General features: G+C 38.8%; 1 protein-coding gene across 1 annotated transcript in view; it reads left to right on the top strand.

Moving 5' to 3' along the window:
* The first annotated feature begins 654 nt into the window (after nt 1–654).
* Nucleotides 655–16,564, top strand: part of ARHGAP6 (Rho GTPase activating protein 6) — a 550,783-nt gene continuing 534,873 nt past the window's right edge. The window contains exon 1 of the mRNA XM_075200309.1: nt 655–1,531. Within this exon, the coding sequence (XP_075056410.1) occupies nt 986–1,531 (546 nt within the window). The 5' untranslated portion in view covers nt 655–985. The remainder of the gene's footprint in view (nt 1,532–16,564) is intronic.

Below are 16,564 nucleotides of genomic sequence, written 5' to 3'. Positions count from 1 at the left end.
GTCAGGACGAAGGACAGGACTTAAACTGTGTGAACGACCTGCATACAATTTGACTCATACTAACAACTAACATATTTATAACCTACATATGGTTATTGCCAGGAAAACCTTGATTAGCAGAGTTAGTAGCTGTTTGGTGAATCAGTATCTGTAACAAGGCAGGCTGAACTGTTTGCACAATCAGTCCCTCCTGAATCAAGACATGTCACTTTATCTCAGACTACTTCAAGTATAAGATAGCAAGCTCCTCATTATATCCCAGCAAGTCACTCACTGTAATTCTGCACATAAAACAATATGTCTAAACTAAATAAATACACATATTCAGTTATTAATAGTGAACCAGTTAGCAGAGTTGTTGTAAATGTTTTCCTTATCTTTCTTATCACTATGACAAGATTTTATAAACATTGTGGTCTTATATTTTCTTTTATCAGTGCACATGTAAGCTACAGTCTTTAAGGGTTGTTGAATTGTTTTGTAACAGTCACAAGATGGAAAGTTGTGTAAGAAACTCCAGCTGACAAACAGGTAAATGAGGAGAGGTCACACAACACAGCTGATCGCTGGAGTAATGCTGGGAGGAGTGACTGGGAGAGTTGTGTTAGGAGACAGAATCCCAGCTCCTTTCTGTCTTTCCCTCCCCTCCCTTGTAAACGAGCTCTTCTGAAGGATTTTTGCACTGAGGCTTACAAAAATGAGTAAGGGAATGTGACTGAGGATATGGAATTTGGAGACAAGTAAAACCGTCTTGTGCTTATTGTTTTAAATAGTTATTCTGAGGCATTTTGGTGTGGAACTTGTGGAGAGCATGCTGTTCTGGGAGAACACGATGCAATAGACTGACTTGTAGTCTGCTGGCATCTCTCTCATCTGACGGAACATCTGTGAGGCTAGTGGAGACAGCAGTTCCCAAGAGCGCAGTGTGAAAGCCCAAACAGAGGAAGAGGACATATAATAGAAAAGTCAGCAATCTAAAGAAATAATGTCAGGACAAAACTTGTTGAATAGTGTATTCTCATTCTCATCACCAACAGCATCAAAAACTCTCTCCAAACACCGGCTCCGTCAGACTCGCAGTCTGGACCCTGCAATTATACGCAATTACAGCGATCAAGGGAATCAGCAATCGCCTGCACAGTATGAAGAGCCACACATTAGTACAGCTTTGCAGGCAAGTAAATGGAGGGAGGCAGAATGTTATCCTGCCTCAGGTAGCATGCTTGTATCGTCAACTGACTACCTGTCAACATCCAAATCCATGCGTCTCAAACAAAAAACAGTGCCACTTGGTTCTTATTCCACCCCTACAACCCCACTGGAAAAATCACCCTCCACCAGCTTTCACTTTGACTATGACATTAGGGGAATCAAGAGGAACACTGCCTGGGACCTGCCCTTCCTGGCTCGCAGCCCTCTGGTCCTCACCCCTAGTGGCAGCACCAACAGCATCTTCTCACCTAGAAAGTGGCTGCAGCAGAAGAAAGTTCAGACCCAGATCAGTCAGTCATACATTGTTTGGAAATGTGAGGTGAGTGTGGATTTAATATTGTAATAGTATGATATCACCGCAACGTATGACCTGTAGATCAGCTGTGTGCAGGATGAGTGTAAAGGAACAGACAGCTGTTAGCATAGTCTGCATTGGTAAGATTATTGGAAATTGTATTGTACCTGTAGTCAGTATGTACATTTCAGCACCACCCAGGCATGGATTGATGGTTGATACAAATGACTTTATTTTGCTCATGAAAAGTATGGTGCTTTTTGTTTTTCCTGTTGCTGCGGATTTAAATTGTCCTAAATGACCTCATGGCTCAGGTTATTTCAGGTTTTTGTCTGGGAATAAAAATGAAGGTGCACTAGTGCAAACCTATGCAGAAAATCAGAATACGTGGCTGAGTGCCAAGCAGGAAGCTCTGTAAGGTTCATTCCAGTTGATAACATATGCGTTACATATAACTGTCTACTGTGAGTAAAGTCAAATGTGTTTCTTATCATCCCTGCAAGACAGTACCAGTCTTTCAGCAGTTTCAAAGCTTGTTATAAGCAATATAGCTTTGTAACCTTTGTTAGAAACTATAGCCGGGTTTGTATTGGAAGATATTTAGTTATTTGCATCAAAGTTAATGGAGTGAAAAAGGTTTATGGTCCTCTTACATTATTTATGACTGTATGGAGCAGTGCCCTGTAACGCGGTGTTTTCCAAACCCAGTCCGCAAGTACCCCTAACAGTGCAGGTTTTCCATATCTCCTTGCTGGAGCACTGGTGTATTCATTACTGACTGACACATTATATATATACCATCTGTGATCTGTTACAATGTGTCAGTCAGAAATGAATACACCTGTGCTCCAGCAAGGAGATATGGAAAACATGCACTGTTAGGGGTACCTGAGGACTGAGCTTGGGAAACACTGCTGTAGGGCAATACATTTTCTCCTTCAATTTTGTCACCTCATTGCATTGTCATCTGCAACTACTTAGTGTGTGAGGTTACAAAGCATTGTCTACTTTCACATTTGAAAATCCTCCTTAATAAATGGAAGCTTTCTTGATTTCTACTCAAATGATTTTCATTCGGGTCCTTAAATAAGTTTTTGCAAGCAAAGCAATATTCAGACTATCTTTATCCTTCATTATTGTGTAGTTTGTCACTTCAATACATAGTATATCAGCTCTTTACAACAGGCTAAGAATATTGCACAAATCTCTCCAACTGGGGAGAAGTACCTTCCAATTCTCTCTGTCTCAACTGTTGATGTTTACTAAAATATGAGCTATGTAACAACATTTTTTGCATCTGAAAAGTGCATAGAGGTCATTATGCAAAGAAAATATCTCTATCTGCCCTTTGTTAGTATTAATTCCATGTGCTTGTACAGAAAGGCTTCATCTTGCCTCTAAAACCCTGAGTTGTGATGCTAAGGTAGGCATAGTGGCAATAAAATAGGTTCTGACTTTGTGCAATAAGAAATATGGATTTTCTGTTATACTGCACTTTTTCTGCATTGTAAATGACCACCAATGCTTTTTATTGTACTATATAACGCTTCATTTTCGTACGAGTTAAACAAAAGTATGTAATCGATGTCTGTGTGTTATATGAGTGAATTAAATGAAATGACACAAGAATCACTATAAAATATGTATTATTTATATATTATTACATGAATATATCATGAATATTTACTGACAAATACTTACGTTTTTTTTTTGACCATACAACTCTGGAATGTCTATTAGTGCGCCGCTAACTTAGATCTTTCAGTTTTATACTATGGTTACTGATTTGCGCTTTTATAGCTGAAGTAGCGTGGCCGTGCAGTGTATATTAAAAGTTGACATTGTTTTGTTAACATTTTGTAACAATATTATAAATAATAATAACTTTTTGCATTTGATCAGTTTGTTGATGCTTCTCCATTTTCTCACTGTACAGTGCTGCAGAATGTTATGGCGCCTTGTAAATAAACAATGCTAATGGTAATAATACTATACCTTTCTCTTGTAGAACATATTAAAATGTCATGTTCCTAACAGGCTTACACATTCTAACCATGTAGCATATCAAGGGGACTGCAGGTGAAGTTGTAGAACTAACCAATCCACACAGTAAGACTAATGGATAATCTGGATTGTTTTGTCAAATGTCCTAAGCTATATCTTTTTCTATACGGGCATGCTCAGACTTTTGTCTTGTGATTCATTATTTCAGGATTGGAAAACAAAGCAGATACATTTAATTTTATAATAATGCAATACATGAGTACATACGGCCTGATTCATCATGGAACACAATGTGAACATAATTTGCATTTTTTAAAATCGGACATAAATTGCACGCACGGGTGCCCGTATTCAAGTACAAACGGATCTCAAAAAACGCTACCATTTGAATATGGGTATATGTATGCTGTGGCTATATGGTACTTGTCCAATACAGACAGACAAAACACACTTCAGGATACGCACAATGCCTGTTAGAATGCATATAAAAAATGTAAATACATTAACAACTCTTAATACTATAATGATTAAAAAAAATGTTTTATTATTTTGACATGAACTACTTCAATAAGGATGCTCTTAAGGCCTACTGTATATAAAATGCATTTTTACAGTTTATCTTACATTCAAACACATGTTCTGGCATTCATACGCGTCAGTCATCACTGTCAGTCGGCACTTACACCTGGTCTGTCGCTAATGCAAGTGGTATGGCTAAAATAACAATCCTCAATTTGAATAGGACGAATGTGCATGCGCTTGGCCTTGACACGTCCTTACTGTTACATTGCCTACGTCCATCCACCACTTCCGTATCTGTACCGCCCCCTTCAAACCGTAGGCAGTCGGAAGTGTCATTGCATTTGGACTTGAATTGCATGCATTAGCATTCACTGGTGTAAAGTCCATTTAAAAGCCTGCGCAGAGCAATTCCACGCAAGATATGGCACGTTACCAAGATGAATCAGGCCCATAATGACTAATGCAGTAGATTTGTTCAGATTTCCTTGGGTGTCTCATGCACATTTGTATATCCTTTGTGGAAGCAATATGTAGTGTATAGACACCAAAGATGCTAAATGATGCATTTGACTTTTTAAGTGGGATTGGTCCTACTGACTTTGCTTTATTTGTCATCCAATAAACTGCATTAAACGGAGATAAAAAAAAAACCCTGAATGTGTGAATGAACTGATGGGGACGTGTATTAAGTTCCTTTCATGTGTTGGTTAAGTGGGAAAAGTTTCGACAGTATAAAATAGACAGGACATAAAGCTGGTCCAGAGTTGAAGCCAAAAAAAAATTGACTAGTTACTCGGGCTAGCACCATAACTCCAAAGGAAAGAGACCATAAACAAATGTAACACTTGCAATGTATATAATTTCAGTTAACAAAATATGCTAATAAAAGTTTGTTATATAAAGAGAATTGTTGTGTCTCCTTAGGACTAAGGGAATGTAAACCAGAAGCAGGTAAATAATTCTGGATCACCTATTGGTAATTTCAGAAAGCCACTTCGTAAACATTCAGACAAGATGTCCTGACCGTCTTTATTTGCACCAAGTTCTTAGATGTAGCTATAACTAAGCTCTTTTGAGTAGGGATTTTGTTCCTTTGCATTTATTACAATTGGTGTGACAATATATAATTACATATACATGTCCATTATTTTGTTAGTGTTGCAGTAGAAAAATTGTGATTGGTTTATGTGCATCTGCTGCAACGACTGGCTGAACAATGGTATGTGTCAGTTAAATGAAAGTGTTGTGTACTTAAACTGTGACATTTGTGAACATTATAGACTAAATATGCAATTTTGTTTATAAAACAATTCATCTATATTATGATCTTGTAAATAAGTAACAATAATAAGTTAAGTACATAAGATCACACACATTTCTTTTAAGTTAGCAAACCAGGGATTTAAAAGACATCCCCTTATTCTTCTTTGAATATGTATTGATTAATATAAGCATATTCTTAAAAATATTGCTAGTTTATCCCTTTCCATTGGGTAGTGACATTACTGTAGATTGTTGTTTTCTGTAGGGGGAAAATGATTTTGCTTATTTAAAATCATTATGGTCTGTGCCACAGCCTGCAGACAAGAAGACCTGCCTGAATTACTTTTTGAAGACTCAGAAACATACTGTTGCTGTCTCTAGACAGTGGGTGGTTAAGAGCTGACACTCCTTAGCAACCTCTAAAACCATGGCAGCAACTACTGCAGTCTAGCTTGTTTCCATTGTTAGAAATGTTGATAAGGAAAGTCAGTTCTTTACAATATATCTGTCAACTGGTAGTTACAGTGAGTTCCTGAGTTCCAACAGGTGATTTCAGACAGGAGTCCTATAGTAGTCAAATAATTGATGCATATTATATCAGTTATGCACACTATCAGTGCATACATGGTTCTATATGAGTCAAGGATCTTAATGCATTAAGCTAAACAAGGAGCTTCAGGTGAAGTAAGCCTGCCTACCTATATACAGTTTATAGACAGGAGAGTCATTTGCATATATTTGTTTTGTGGAAATATAGTGCAAATAAGTAAAAGAAGGTTAAAGAAGTAGTACATGTTGTTGTTGTTTCCCCAAGTCTCCTCCACAAAATTATAGAACAGCAGGAGTTCCTTCTTCGGACACATACAATTCAGAGGCTAGTAAGCCCACCAGTCTGGTACTTCCAACCAATCACTGTATTATCCAGTCTTAATGCCGGAGGACCATCCAATGGAGCTGATATGCCAGGATGTGACAACGGCCCAGTCAGTTTCCCCATTTGTCTACAACGTGGGGGAAAAAACTGATCCTTCATTATAAATAATAATTGTTCCTTGAGTTCTCCTCAAGGCCAATCTGACTATCCTGCCTGTACCACTAAGTCAACCGCACTTTACCCTGTCAATCTGACTTCTAAATTATGTAGACATGATATACTCTGGATCTAACAATGACACAGGAATACCATACCAGACATTGAGTGGGGTAATCTCCAGAAATTGTTGTAAGGAAAGCACACAGACCTCCAAGTATTGTACACATAAATGGCTATTGATTGTGGAAAATGCATCACCACATTGTTAGACATATGGAAATAGCAAAAATAAAAAATAAATGTGTGAATGGGTTTTTCTCTGTACATGTTTCAGTATATGTGTATACATAATACACACACTCGCTACTTCCTACTTCAAAAGATCTTTATTAAAAAATTCTTCTGCCCTTCTGTTTTTGACTAGCGGAATTCATCCAGCAGAATTCACAATGGATGAAGGTTTGCAGAACTGACAATCTACTGTACATATACTACAGAGGACCTAAGTAGTGGCCCCTACATTCCTCAGGCCCGATTTCTTCCAGAATAAAATAAAGTTGTAGAATTAGTAGGAATTGGGGAACTTAAAAACAAGCAGGACTACAGGAGCTGCCTAAATAGTCTGTGTATCAGGAACCAGTTATTCTCACAGAACAATGATATAACAGCACAGCGGCCCCGCAAGTATTCACTCACTAACAGGTTCTTGTAGATGATGAACAGCCTGTTTATGCTCCTTCTGTTGTGCCACTGGGTTTTTAACCTCCACTGTATATAAATGACAGAGAGAGACAGACCAGGGACATCAAAGGGGGAAGACAGAATGCCAATTTTATTTATGTCTGACTATGGGGTCTATTTAACAGAAAGCAGTGGTAGAAGAGATTTTCTATCATTGCATCTCGCAGCAATATAAAATCTTCTATCACTGCTATTTATCATTAAATGGTTGACGGGCGACACTGACTGCCAGTGATAAGCAGAGACTGACCTCTTCGCTGGCCAGTCGGGGTCCCTAATGTCACACATGCGCATTGCACTGGAAGCCCGATCTAGGGCTTCCAGTAGCAGATTCAAAGACACTTTTTTTTTAAAGTTAAAAATAGAATTTGTTTACAATTTTTAAATATTTTAAATGGAAAACATGCTTTACTTATTTAAATAAAGCATTTTTCCCTCTATCGCTCTTTTCTTGCATTTACATAAAATAGATCAATTGAGGGGTGTTAAGGTCCAGGTAAAGATGTGTGGAATTAAATTGTGTCTAGTACACTTGTTTTTGTGTAAACAATTGCCATGTTGAATATTTAATTATTTTATTAATGAAATTGGTTTGCCTTTGAGCAGTTTGCAAGGGTTGGGTAAGTGACATTTGTTGGGGTGTTGTACTTGGCTAGTTCAGCTTCAGTTATTGTAAATGGTTGCTTATTTTAGATCTGCCTATTAATGTGTTAATTCTTGAATAATATTTTGTGTTCTGGGCTAGAGAAATGGACAACTAAGAGTAGCAGAGTACTTACAAGTCTAGACACATCCCGTTGAGCCCCTAAATACATCAATCCCTCATGTAAAAGGGCATTTAGGCATTTTGGGAATATTGCAATTCAGTATGTCAGACACTCCACATTTTATCTTGCAGTTACTTGGTGTTATTGCACTTTTAATGCATTTAAAGCATTTCAGCAAGTAAAGGGTGTGGTGATGGAACCCATTTCTACCCCTATGTACGTGTCAGTGGTGGCATTTCGGGGAGTATGTAGCCCTCTGGGACCACTGCATTGAAATGTATCTTCCTTATCTAGGATGATACAAATGGTGAATTAACATGCTTAGCTTGATTTTCATGTAAGTATCAATTTCTTATCATTCAATTTCTTGACAGGTAATTCATTAGGATGGGACTTTACGGAAAACTTATGTCTAACAATGCTTTGTTGCATGCTATTAGTCATAACTGTCAGGGGATACCGTTTTTGCTAGTATCTTTGGGCTCCTACTCAGATGAAGGGGTTTTGATGAGCCTCATATTCTGTTTCAGTGGTTTAAGCATTGAGGATACTCCACAAAATTTCTTTGCAATCAAGTACGCTTTACCGGGGTGCCTGCATTCTTTTCCTTATATTTAAGGTCTGTTGTTAGTCCTGTCTGAGGAGCACTGACAAGGGAAGCTTTCTGGTTTAGCACCAGCTCAAAATGAGCCAAAATCCTATTTTAAAACTAGCTCGACAATATCAAATATTTTAAAAACAGAAGCTGATCTATATCTTTTTACCATTTTGGAAGGCTATTAAATCAGTCTTTCCTTCTATAGCTATTTTATATATTATATAGATTTTGTATGGGGCAAGACAATTACTGCTTGAATTAGGGTAGAGGGAATTCTTCCTCTGTCTGACAGTCCAGCCTGCACCATTCCGTTACTTAGGAAGCAAATGGGCAGCGTTTAGTGCCCTTAAGACTATGCCAGTGCTATGCGCTCCAAAGGCTGCTTGTTGCTTATCACTACGCTACGCTTTTCCCACACATAGATGGGATTTAACAGTCATGCAGGAATATGTCCTCCACACCAGTCACTGTGGGGTGAGCAATGAAAAGTGAATTAAATGAAGTATACAGACTCCCAGTACTGAATGTGAGCATTCAGGCCAGTATTTTTTTTTTTTTTTACTGTAAACTCTTTTCCAACAGTCCCATTTCTCAAGGATCTTTTTTCCTGTACCTGTGTAATGCCTACAGAGAGAGAGAGAGAGACTCACAAGGATGCCCTACCGAACCACGCTGGAGTTCCCTGTTGCTCCCCGTATCTGATAGTACAGGGGGCCACACTACTCTGGTTTTAAGAAAGTGGGTGAGCAAGTCACTGGGAGGCAAGGGTACTCCGGGAAGAACAGCAGTATGCGAGGTGACGGCTAGAAGTATAGACACTTTGCTGCCCCATGGAGTTGCTCTGCGCCTAGTCCAGGGCTGCGAATACCCAGGGCAAGGAAGTATCCTGTCCGAGTATTCTACTGACCGCTGTACTGGTGAGGGTCCTTGCCAAGAGGAAGACCAAAACAGGAAGGTGATATTCACCATGATTCACTGTCCTATCTTGAGGCTCGTTCACCCCTTGAGAATCAGTATCTAATGGAATAGAGGCGACACAATACAGCCCAGCCACAACTCTAGCTGGTATGTTCCATCCACACTAGTGCTAGCTATAACAACAACAGTCAGCACCCTGATCCTACCAAACACACAATGTGACCAAGTGCTATGCAACTTATGAACTTCTAGCACTAAGTGTTGTGCACTACCCTAACTGCACGCACAGTTCCAAAGCACTAATACAATTTATGTGAACAAGTAATAAGGATACCAGAAGCTTACCTTTAATGGGGGCCTGACTCCTGGAGCCTGCAGGGGGGAATTTTCTGGGGTAAATTACCGACCACACCTACCTCCTGACCACCACAAATGAATCTCTGGCACTTACAGTAGAAGCTATTCTTTCACTGACTATGAAGTGTTCCCCTCAGAGGCCAGTCCGGAACAGCACGATGTGGAGCAGTGAGGTTTCACCTGAAATTGTCAGCCTGAAACTGTGCCCACATGCCTCATGTCTGATTGTGCCCACAGGCTAATCCCGATTGTGCCACAGGCAAATCCTGAATGTGGAAAAGGGAGAAAGAGAGAATGCAGGCGCATGCCTGGGTGAGGTTTTGCCCACGAGTGCCTTACTTGACTCTGGGTGTCTCCTGGGATGTCTTCAGCTGCTTTCCTCACTGCCGCCATCTTCAAGGCTCTGCCGCAGATAATATTTCTCTCTTCCATCTCCTTCTGTCCTTCCGTTCTTCTTGGGCAGGGGCTTTCTTAGCTCTAACAAGGCCTATTCTTCTGTTTCCGCCGCTCAGGGCATCCCACGACATCCTCTCTGCAAAATCTCTGCCAATGAACTGTACAATGGCGCCAGACACAGCGACTTAAATAGCCGCCGTCAAACAGACGTCGCACAGCGAGCCCCGATTGGATTGCTGCGGCACCAAAAATTGAAATGGCCGTATGGTGAGCCCCGATTGGCTCACTGTTCCCGGTCACCAAGGAACTGGCAAAGAATCGCTCCTGATTCATTGCCATCAACACTCTGGACGACCAAGTGAATCACCCGCCCTGCGGCTCCTCAAACCTGTATAATATGTTAATAGATGCTCACTTTTGACCTCTGAGCTCTGACCATTCTATAGGGTAAAATAACCTCTACCCATGCTCTGTAGATTTATACTTTAAGACTCAGAATCGTAATCAGTGGTTTACCTGAATGTCCTAAATTAATACAGTGGCTAAATGACTCTAAACTTGATACTAGGATATATGCATTATACTGTATTTTTCTGTAAATAATTAGGAGCATTCTGATGCTTGCACAGGCCTATTACACAAACGATGTACATTCGTAGCTATTGCTATTGGTCACGTTACCCACTCTGTACAACGGCTTCAATTCTTCTGAGCACCTAACTGATATAGGCACCATGTAAACATCCCAAAATTTAACATGAACCATAGTAACAGCTAATGTAGAGTATTGATATAATCAGAGTATCTCAGAAGCGGCTACTATGGTAAGTGGAACTCTGTGTATCTAAATATACATTACCCACTCAATGATGGGTTACCAGCCTTAGAGTTTAAGGGCCTGATTCAGATTGGAATGCAAGCGTAAGCTTAACTTACCATAGAAACAGTGTCACACACTTACATCCAACTTGCAGAATGGCTATAAAGCATCAGTTAAATTTGAATAATCCAGCTGCATTAGCTAGAAAACTTCCTGACATATGTACATAAAAAAATAATAATATTTTTTACACTTAAATCTGCGAATCATTTGCAAAACTCTAATTACAAATGGTTCACTAGTTGGGGTGTTCGTCATCATCATCATCCACTACTTACACCTGCCCCTAACCTCTCACAAAGTCATATCATATTTTCAGTCATATCGGCACCTATGTCCCAGTCTGAGTCCATCCACAATTGCTCAAACATGCTCTTAGTGTACATAACCTATGTTAGAACATCCCTTTCCACCCCCATTCCGCCTCTTCAGGTGTAAGGAGTCATACGTGGCAGAAAGTAGCAGGTCTGAATAATCGCTTTCACTTTCTGAGCATACACAGTGCAGAAAAACACATACACTACGCAAAGTGGCGCACATCTCACTCTGACTTAGCGAGGAATTTTCTATTTTTAGACTAGAAAGGCTTTGTTCACTATTTGATTTGGGTACACTTGATTTAATAATTGACTCAAATATTGTTCGCGTATAACACTTTATTGTCGTACTGTTTTATAGTTATTAGATATGGTATATGTAGTTTGCTTAAACTGCATCACTTTCCATTTTAGCACTTTTATTATGTAGAAAGTGTTTTCTGTTCTTCAGCTGAACTAGATATGAGCTTATTGCACCTGCAAAGAATACAATTAAGAGACAAATCCCTTCCATTTATTTTCATACCCTGAGGAAGATTGTGCAAAGGAGGGGCGAAACATGTCATCCTATACAGCACTATTGCTTAGGTTTGGATAACATATACAGACTTGCTACAGTGAATTTCCAGCAGAGCGAAACAACATTTTCCATTAAGGGATTTCCATTTTGTTTATTACAGGACTGCTGTTAACTCTATTATAGAATAAGACTGGTGGAAACCTTTTTGTATTTCTCACTTGTTCCTACTACATCTCACTGGACACTTTGTTGAACGTCTTCAGCAGGAATTTGGTCATACCATGCTGCGTCCATAGCTCATCTATTATTTAGCGCTATCTGTTGCTTTTTAGTTTAATTTGCAACTTTTAAAATGTATTTATACACTTTCCAACTGATATGTATATTCTCACTCTACCTCTTTCTATCAAAATTATATATAGGTTGTGTGTTGGAATAGAACACCCATAATTTGGGTCATGGATGCAAAAATGGTTCAGGCTTTTGTTCCTTAAAGTTTTTAGGCTTATCATGAGTTGCTTGAATATTTTTGCTAACATACACTTTTATTTTCTGGCCCCAGCTTTGGCCATTATGCTGCGGGCATGAGCTATGTGAACAGTTAACTTGATTAATACTGTTACACATGATTTGGCATGCTGCTGCCCTGTGGTTAACTATGTTCTTCTTATCTGATCAGACATTGTTCCAAAACAGTCATGGGGCAGTGTGCCAAATACAAATAAAAACAGTAAGTAAAGGCTGAAAATTCGGGTTACATAATTTGTCAGGAAAATTGGTGGCCACATTGTTAAGTATTGCGGGTTGGAATTCACTAGAGTGATAATGGTTTAATCTGGGTCTTCCTGTCGGAATTGAAGAGGTCGTGGCTTTGTTGGCATGTTACATGGTGGCTCTATTAAAGGTCATTAGGTACAGATGTAGCATGTATCAAATTGCCTTTTTAATCTGGGTAATTTTGCTGCCTTCATGTAGCCTGTGCAGTATGATTTCTCCATGCGTAATTTTAACATTATACACAATACCATTGATAAGTTACTTGCATTGCCATAGTTAGCCTCATAGTTTGCTTTAGAATCACCCTAAATATAAGGCCATGGTGAGAATTGCAATCTACAAAAAATTATGCATCTTAATTTTATTTTAAATAAATGAATCAGCAAAATCTGTGGTTTGAAATAAGAGATCTGTCAGTCTCTTGCAGTAATTGATAGTTACCACCACTCAGACCACAGATGCTGTACCAAGTAATAAAAATACATAAATTAATTCAAAAACAGGCAATGTCCCCCCTCCCAAAATTGTCAACTAGCTTCATGGGGAGATGTGTGAAGGACATTGAGGTAACATAGGGACACAGGGGTAAAATGAGGAAATAAAGACAACACAAGGAACAGGACTTCGGCCATACATTAGACCTGATTGGAAGAGCTCAATAGCCTGGAGTACACAACATATGTTGCATCCTATACTTTTATTGTTGATTGTGACCTATTGTGCTCAGTTAGATGACTATTATTTTTTTTTTTTCTTAGTGCAAACATTTTCTGCAGTACTATAGATTTTCTGGCCACTAGTGTACATACTGTAAATTATGCATATTTCATAGTGGAAAATTTGAGACATCAACCCAAAATACCAAGGTTCTAACTGTTGTGGGAGAAGCTTTCATCGTGAACAATACTTATTTTCTAAAAGTATACCTAACTTTATACCCTTTGAAGAAGGTCACCCACAATTGCTTTAAAAACATTCATTACCTTAGTAAATAAATGGTCTTATCTGTGTGGAGTTTGTATGTTCAGCCTGTGTTGTATGGGTTTCCTCCTACACTCCAAAAGTTTAATTGGCTTCTATTAAATTGACCCAAGTCTTTATCTATCTGTGTGTGTGTGTGTGTGTGTGTATGTTAAGCAATTTAGACTGTAAGCTCCAATGGGGCAGGGACTGATGTGAGTGAGTTCTCTGTACCACGCTGCAAATTTAGTGGCGCTATATAAATATCTGATGATGATGATGAAGATACATTTTTTGTTTTTCAAAATGATGCACCTTCTCACTATGAAAAGCCACAGTAAAATTATCAAAAGCAGGGATTTTCCAGGACTCCCTTCTCTGGCAGCCAATCACAAGTGGTATGATCCACAAAATGTAGAAAGCTCCAAGCAGTAAACCACTATTAAATCAAGATTCATTTAACAGTGAAATTCACTTTCTCAAATATATTACAAAGAAATCCAGTGAAAGCTGAATTCTTAGCTGAAGAAAATGGCTCCAAATAAAAACATACATTTATCAGTCCCCCTCCTAACTCCCATGTCCCAGCTCTCTCCCCCAGTTAGTACCACCTTATTTGTGTCTCCCCCTTTCCTTTAGGATATAAGCTGTCAGGAGCAGGGTCCACTTTCCTTGTGTGCTCCTTCTACTAATCCATCACCCTCAGTACCTCTTGGCCTGCTTCCCTAGCCCTGGTTTCTTAAACTTTGGCCTACTCGCTGATTTCTCCCATAACTTTCACTCATTGTCCCAGAAATAATTTGATTTGCATTACCATGTTGTGTCATGGGTCACTGTTTTCTGTATATGTCATGTACAGACCCTTTGTGGCGCCTTATAAATTAAAGAAAATAATAATAATAAATTTATTTAAAACACAATTCAAAATAATTAAAAATAACACAATTCTTATCCCTATTTGATCATAAGAAACAGGCAAAAACTAAATATATTCAGCAATGAGTTATTACAACCTCGGAATAAACGTATTTTGTTCTCCACAGTTTTGGCTATGTGGCAAAACATATAGGCTGTATATAAAAGTGATATAAAAGGTGTGTGGCTGGTAAGCCCAAATATTGTTCTACATGTCTCTGCTATTAAGATAACATGCTTCACTTGAGATATTTAAGAATCCTAATAGATATAGTGTACAACTTTAGAGATCCAAAGATTGTATAATGTACATTCTGAAGACCAAGTCAATTTAGTTCTGCAGATTTTACGTAATATGCAGAAAACGGATTATGCGGAAAGAAAAGGGGTTTTTCATTATAATGGTTTATGCTGGTTGTGCTTGGTGTTTTACCCCCAACTAAATACAATGTATTAAATTTTAATTTATGTATTGACATCCGGATATGCTATCTTGTGATCATCACTGACTATATAAGACGACTGTTATTTGTATGACACACTAACTTGAGAAAGACCCATTCTTTAGGGTTGAAATGCGTTAGTGAAGTGTGTTACTAGTTGTTAAGGACTCTGTTACCTGTCTGCTGTTCACATCTTTTGAGGAATAACAACATTCGATCACGTGGCATTTAACACTAATTCTCAATGCATGTTGTATCTACGTTCCAGTAGGAGTACCCTTGTACTGTTTTAAACTTTAACCATTAAACATTTTATATATAGTGAACTAGATTCTCTCCATTCTGTTTCCCATTCTATTTAAGGGTTTTGTTGCCTATTGATTGGGACAGTGATAAAGGACAGAATTCGACTTATATGAGAATCTGAAAGAAAGAGTCTTGTGAGTAGGGCCTTCTAGGGGGCGCTTATCCCTTGAAATGGTGACTGACACAGCATTATTCATGTGCACCTATTTTAACAGTTTGCTGGTGGAAGTACAACTTGAAGAAAGATATTAAGCTATCTTCTGGCTTTACAATAATGAAGAATTTATAGAATATATCTTGGCATACATTGTTGCACTATGATATTTTTTCTTTTTTCCTCTATGGTTACAATTATTTGAAGACTCAAGAAGAAACATTGTGTATCAACATCTTTGAATTTAAGTATCAATTTTATGCTCTACTTTTGGGTGATAGACAGCCCAGAATTATTCATGTCTATTATATTTATTCAAGAAAGGGGGTGTGTGGCCAGCTCAACTTCGTACTGATCCGTCTATCCAGGAGCTTTTAGATTCGGCATTGTAGATAGATGCAGGTACTTTTAAGAACGCCTCATCCTCTGAGAAGTTTGCAAATCACACCACTGCGATTACCAGACACTGTGAAGGTTTTTCAAAGTGTTCAATCTCTTGTGACGAAACGTGTCAGTTGATATTATCCTTCTGTTTAAAAATATCAGAGAAGTGAAGTTCTGTGAGCAGGATAATCCCTAACTGCCTGATGGCTCTGGTCCAGTTAGCCTACTGCCTAAAGGCTCTGCCTCCTTACCCTAAAGGATAGACTCAAGATTATGGACCAGGGATGCCAAAGTCATGGTTGAATTTGCCTTCCCAATAATGGACTGCCTGGGCAAACCTCAAGGAAAAAATTACTTTTCTCCTCTTCTGTATTTCAGCAGGTTACGATACTGTGATGTATGTAAAGCAGTGATTTAAGTGGGGCTGTATACAGTGGTAAGCCATACCACCACGTCTTCCACTGCTTTCATTGTATCAAATTCCATTCATTTACATTCCCTTTACATTTTCCATACCACCACTTTTTCTTTCAGTTCGACCACTGATGTAAAGGGTTAACATGTTGTGAGTATTTAATTGGTTGACATACTGTGGGGTCTGGTGTGTGTATGATTACTATACTTTTAGACACCCATCTGCCACACTCTACTTCCCTGCTAACAGACATCCATCTGACACACAACATCTCCCTTCTGCCTGATATCCCCTACTGCTGCACCTAGCCGGCAACTTTCTCCCCTACTAGACTCTGGGATGGTCTCCTGCACTGTTTCATAGCTGCACTGGAGAAATCAGACGAGA

Source organism: Mixophyes fleayi, chromosome 2 (genome assembly GCF_038048845.1).
Source record: "Mixophyes fleayi isolate aMixFle1 chromosome 2, aMixFle1.hap1, whole genome shotgun sequence".
NCBI lineage: Eukaryota > Metazoa > Chordata > Amphibia > Anura > Limnodynastidae > Mixophyes > Mixophyes fleayi.
Note: the sequence above shows the minus strand (reverse complement) of the source record. Positions and strands in the feature narration are given on the sequence as shown.